The sequence below is a fragment of the Piliocolobus tephrosceles genome, chromosome 21 (assembly GCF_002776525.5).
Source record: "Piliocolobus tephrosceles isolate RC106 chromosome 21, ASM277652v3, whole genome shotgun sequence".
Lineage (NCBI taxonomy): Eukaryota > Metazoa > Chordata > Mammalia > Primates > Cercopithecidae > Piliocolobus > Piliocolobus tephrosceles.
The window spans coordinates 1645895-1650610 of NC_045454.1; the positions used below are offsets into that span (position 1 = coordinate 1645895).

Consider the following 4716-nt stretch of genomic DNA (forward strand, 5'->3'; position numbering starts at 1 on the left):
GGACTCCTGGGTCTGAGGGAGGAGGGGCTGAGGCCTGGACTTCAGGCTCTGAGGGAGGAGGGGCTGGGGCCCTGGACTCCTGGGTCTGAGTGAGGAGGGGCTGAGGCCTGGACTCCTGGGTCTGAGGCAGGAGGGCTGGGGGCCTGGATTCCTGGATCTGAGGGACGAGGGGCTGGGGCCTGGACTCCTGTCTGGGATAGGAGGGCCACATGGTCCTGAAGTAGGTTGGAGCCAAGACTCCAGAGACCTGCACACAAAGGGTGTTAGGGGCCGGGAGTCCCACGAACCATATAGAATTGGGTAAAGACAGACATATTGGACGCCCAGGTCCCGAGCAAAAGAGGGGATAGGGGCTGTACTGCAGAATTCCGGGGACTAGAAACCGCGGATCCTAGGCTGGGCAGGAGTACCTGCCTTGGGAGCCGGTACCTGCAGCTCCGCGAAGCCCAGCCCGGCCAACTCCAGCGGCTGGCAGCGGGTGCTCAGAGCGCGCCCCTTCTCTCCGCGCCGCTCCTCCGCCTCTTGCTCCAGCTCCTGCTTTGCAATCTGCAGCAGCAGGGTCTGCGGAGGGGTGGGGGGGAAGCGCAGCCCACCTGGGACATCAGGCTAAAGACGAGGCATAGGGAACCGCCTCTGCCCTTCTAAATCCTCGAGTTTGTTCTCCACCGTTCCAAGGCCCCGCCCCACCCGAAGCAGGACTCTCCGATAAAGCCACGCCCCGAGCGGCCAAACCCCCGCCCACTCCCGCCCACCTACCCCGAAAGCCCCACCCACTCTCAAGCTCCGCCCCCTGAGCACGTGCCTGCTCCTTCCCTGTCCCGCCCGTGCTCACCTTCAGCTGCAATTTTCTCGAGGCGGAGATCTTAGATTTTTTCTGCCAGGGTGAGATGGAGCAAGGAAGCATCATGGAGGGGGATCCGGAGACGACGGTGGAGGGGACCTCAAGTCACTCCCAGCAACCCCAGCCGGTCCAGATTTGGGCCCACCTCCAACTTAAGCCCTGAGTCTACGACAGGCCACGCCCCTCATTCCCATCCACCAATCCAGGTCTCTGGCATTGGATAGGCACTTCCCATCTATCCCTAAGTAAGTCCAAGGGCAACGGAGCTGCGCCCACAGGCGGCTGTCACCAATCCGAGCGTGACCCTCTGCAAAACTCCGCCCCTGAAGCCTCTCCGCATAGTCCCCGCCCTCTTCGCAGCCTTGGCTCCTCCCCCCACTCCCAGGGTCTCGGGTTCCTCCGGCACCTGTACTCGGCCCCCAGGAAGCCCCTTCCCACCTTGGCGTGCGGCTCCGTGGCGTAAGCGCGGTAGTTGGAGGAGCGTCGTCTGATTGGGGCTGGTGCAGGGCGAGGTTCCCCAGCCTGAGTTTGGAGGAGTGGGGACCCCCATCACCACCAAGACCCCACCCAGCCCTTACCGTACTGCACCCTCTGCTAGGGCTGCAGCCTCCCGCCCCAGACTCCTCACTGCAGCGCCCACCCTGGCCCTGGGAGTCCCAGCCACGCCTTAGCCCGCTGCTCTCACCGCATCGCTGTTCCTGGAAGGAGAGAAACCGGGGAGGGGGGTTAGTGGTGGGCTGTGTCCTGTCTGTCTCCTAAGGGACCCCCGGAGGCCCCTCTAACCAAGAGGTCGGGGGACACCGCTTGCCCTTCCTCTGGTTCCAGGAGTCTGCCTCGCAAACCCGCTTCCTTTCTTCAACCAAGAGCCCCTACCCCTACCTCACAGGCCAGGGGTCCAGCCTCTCAGCTCTGACCCCTCTTAGGAACCCGAGAGGTCGCACCCAACTCCCACTGCCTTGGGACATCACTCACTTATCCGCCATGCTGAGACTCAGGCCGGGAATGGCAGGAGGCAGGGCAAGGACAGGGGTGTTTGGAGGGTCAGTGAGGGGACCACCTGGGTGACCTTCAGGGTCCCAGGGACCGTCAGTCTCCTCCGGGCTGCTTGAGACTCCCCGAGGACACTGAGATAAAGGGTGAGGACAGAGACTAAATATACTGTCACCTCCTCCTCCCCTGCCCACCATGCGAGATAACAGGGCACGTGAGGGGCGGGGTGGGCCCTGCTCCAGCTGGATCACCAGCCACCTTGGGGCACAGGACTCCAGACCCTCCTCCCTCTGATCCTGGAGTCCTAGACCCCTCCTCCCTCAGACCCAGAGAATGCCCGACCTCCCAGCCCCCTCCTTCCTCAGTCCTAGGACCCTGGGAGACCCCAGCCACTTCCTCAGACAAGGAGTCCAGGCCCCCAGCCTCCTCTTCCCTCAGATTCAAGGATCTGGGCCCCCAGCCCCTCCTCCCTCAGACCCAGGAGTCCAGGCCCCCAGCCCCTCCTCCCTCAGACCCAGGAGTCCAGGCCCCAGTCCTGTCCTCCCTCAGACCCACTGGTCAAGTCCCGGAAACCCGGGAATCTGGTTTCTGGCTTCCTCTGTCCACCACTCCTGGGTCTTTCTCTCCCAGCCCTGGAGACGGACATAGGACAGGAAAGACACTTGGACACACAGAGAGGTGGACATAACTTGCTTTACTTGAACCATCTGGGTGCTGACCAGGTCCTGGTGAGGAGACACCCCAGACCCCAGTCAGCCACAGGGTGCCTGGGAACAAGGGGGCCAAAGTCAAGGGCTTGAGACTCAGGGTCAGATCCTAGACTGGGTTCAGAGCCTCAGAAGTGGAATTTGGAATTCTGAGAGAACAATCTAGAATTCTAGAAATAGAATCTCAGAAATGGAATTTGAAATTCTACCAACACTCCCAGGGTGGGGGTGGCGGGTACTGAGTGGGAATGATTAGAATAAAATTGAGGACTCTAGCAGCGGGCTAAGAATGGTATCAGCGGGTTCTCATCCTACAACCTGACTTTGGAAGTTGGAGATAAGGGGCATCTAGGGACTGGGTGAGACTCCAGTTTTGGAGTCTGACTCACAGTTGGACAGAGCCAAAGCCCCTTGGGGCTGAGCCAGAACCTCTGAGAGTGAACCTGGAGACTCAGAGGGCAGCTGGCAGGGCTCACAGTGTGGGGTCCCGCCCTGCAGAGGCTGGATCAGGCCCTCAGGGGCTGGGCTGCTGGCTTCAAGAGGCTGGGCCAGGACATCAAGGGACGGAGTTCCGGGTTCCACAGCTGGGTCAGTGCTGCCCAGAGCCGATTCCTGGGACTTGCAGAAACGTGCGAAGGTCTCTGAGGGCCTGGCCTCGGTCTGTGGAGCAAATCCAGCTGCCCGAGCGCGTTCCCCGACCTGGGTGTTGAATGCCTGCAGCTGCTCCTGCCGCACGTCCACCAGGTACCTGCAGATGGGAAGCACCATGTCAGGGACCCAGATATTGATCCCCAGCCAGGATGTTCCCCGCCCTCCACCCCACTGGCTCACCGGGCTAATTCCACAATCAGGTTCCCTCCAGGTGCCACACAGGCCCCAAGCTCAGGGCTGAGAAGATGGACCATCCTGCAGAGAGGACAGAGGACAAGCTGAGATTCAGCTGAGGGAGGACGGAGCTCTGGGAACCCAGACACTATGGGAGGAGGGGCTGCAGCACTGGAGTCTGGGTCCTGGGAAAGAAGGGAGCAGGAGGTCTGGACTCAGGTACCAGGGAGGAGGGGCTGGGGCTGGACCCCTGGGTCTGAGGGAGGAGGGGCTGGGTCTGGACTCCTGGCTCTGAGGGAGGAGGGGCGGGGGCGGGGCTCCTGGGTCTTAGAGAGGAGGGGCTGGGGGCCTGGACTCCTGGGTCTGAGGGAGGAGGGGTTGGGGGCCTGGACTCCTGGGTCTGAGGGAGGAGGGCCTGGGCTTGGGTTCCAGGGTCTGAGGGAGGAGGGGCTGGGGGCCTGAGCCTGGGTCTTTGTGAGCACAGATGCCTCCCTGCTTACCCACAGGCCACATAGAGGAGCTGGAACCGGCCATTGTAGCAGCTTTTGTGGTGGAGAGTCTCAGCAGAATTGAGCGGCAGAAAGTGGACAGTGAATGATTCTGGGGTGGGGGCTGCTGGAGGAAGGGGATAGGGGGGTCACCTCTGACGGGCAGAGCCATGAGGCCAGAAAGCCAGAGAGATACATAGAGCTGGGCAGAGCTGGGCAGGCACACAGGACTTGGAGATAACACTTTTTGTCCTCTTGAAGCTTTTTAAAAAATCTTTCCTCTGAGGTGGATTCCTGGAAAATTCTGGGAAGGTCAGCCCGGCAGGCAGAGGCTCACTGTACAGATCAGGCAACTGAGACTCTAGAGACGGAAAGAGGGTGGGTGGCCAGGGCCACATGTGACATGCCTGTCGGACAGACACTCAGGGAGGGCCAGGTTGGAGGATGGCTGGAAGGAGGCCCCGCGTGGATCTGGGGTGCAGGAGGGTGTCCAAGGGAGAGCTGGGACCCAGCACCCTGTGAGAATATTCTTGGATGGCTTAGCCCTTTGCAGATAAGATTAGAATTCTACTAGTGGAATTCAGAATCCTAAGCATGCTCTCAGAATGTAGGAAAGGGAGAGAAAGATAAGAGAGGAAAAGACAGAATATCAAGAAGCTGTCACTTGCCCAGGCATTCCAAATCATGTCAGTCCACACTCCAGTGTGAAACACTTGGAGGCTGGAGTCCCTGGCTTACCTGTCGTCCCTGGCCTACCTGGGACTTACCTGCAGTCCCTGGCTTACCTGTTGTTATCCCTGGCTTACCTGTTGTTATCCCTGGCTTACCTGGAGTCCCTGGCTTATCTGGGACTTACCTGGAGTCC

General features: G+C 60.6%; 2 protein-coding genes across 2 annotated transcripts in view; both read right to left on the reverse strand.

The window, feature by feature from the left end:
* The window catches only part of TNNI3 (troponin I3, cardiac type), a 5194-nt gene extending 3233 nt beyond the window's left edge, over window positions 1–1961 (reverse strand). The window contains exons 1-5 of the mRNA XM_023184408.1: window positions 1814–1961; window positions 1527–1539; window positions 1280–1363; window positions 833–874; window positions 430–561 (exon numbers count right to left, since the gene is read on the reverse strand). Coding sequence (XP_023040176.1) covers window positions 430–561; window positions 833–874; window positions 1280–1363; window positions 1527–1539; window positions 1814–1824 — 282 coding nt within the window. The 5' untranslated portion in view covers window positions 1825–1961. The remainder of the gene's footprint in view (window positions 1–429; window positions 562–832; window positions 875–1279; window positions 1364–1526; window positions 1540–1813) is intronic.
* Window positions 1962–2508: 547 nt separating this feature from the next.
* The window catches only part of DNAAF3 (dynein axonemal assembly factor 3), a 7887-nt gene continuing 5679 nt past the window's right edge, over window positions 2509–4716 (reverse strand). Inside the window, exons 10-12 of the mRNA XM_023184407.2 lie at window positions 3864–3978; window positions 3370–3444; window positions 2509–3286 (exon numbers count right to left, since the gene is read on the reverse strand). Of these exons, the coding sequence (XP_023040175.1) occupies window positions 2887–3286; window positions 3370–3444; window positions 3864–3978 (590 nt within the window). The 3' untranslated portion in view covers window positions 2509–2886. The remainder of the gene's footprint in view (window positions 3287–3369; window positions 3445–3863; window positions 3979–4716) is intronic.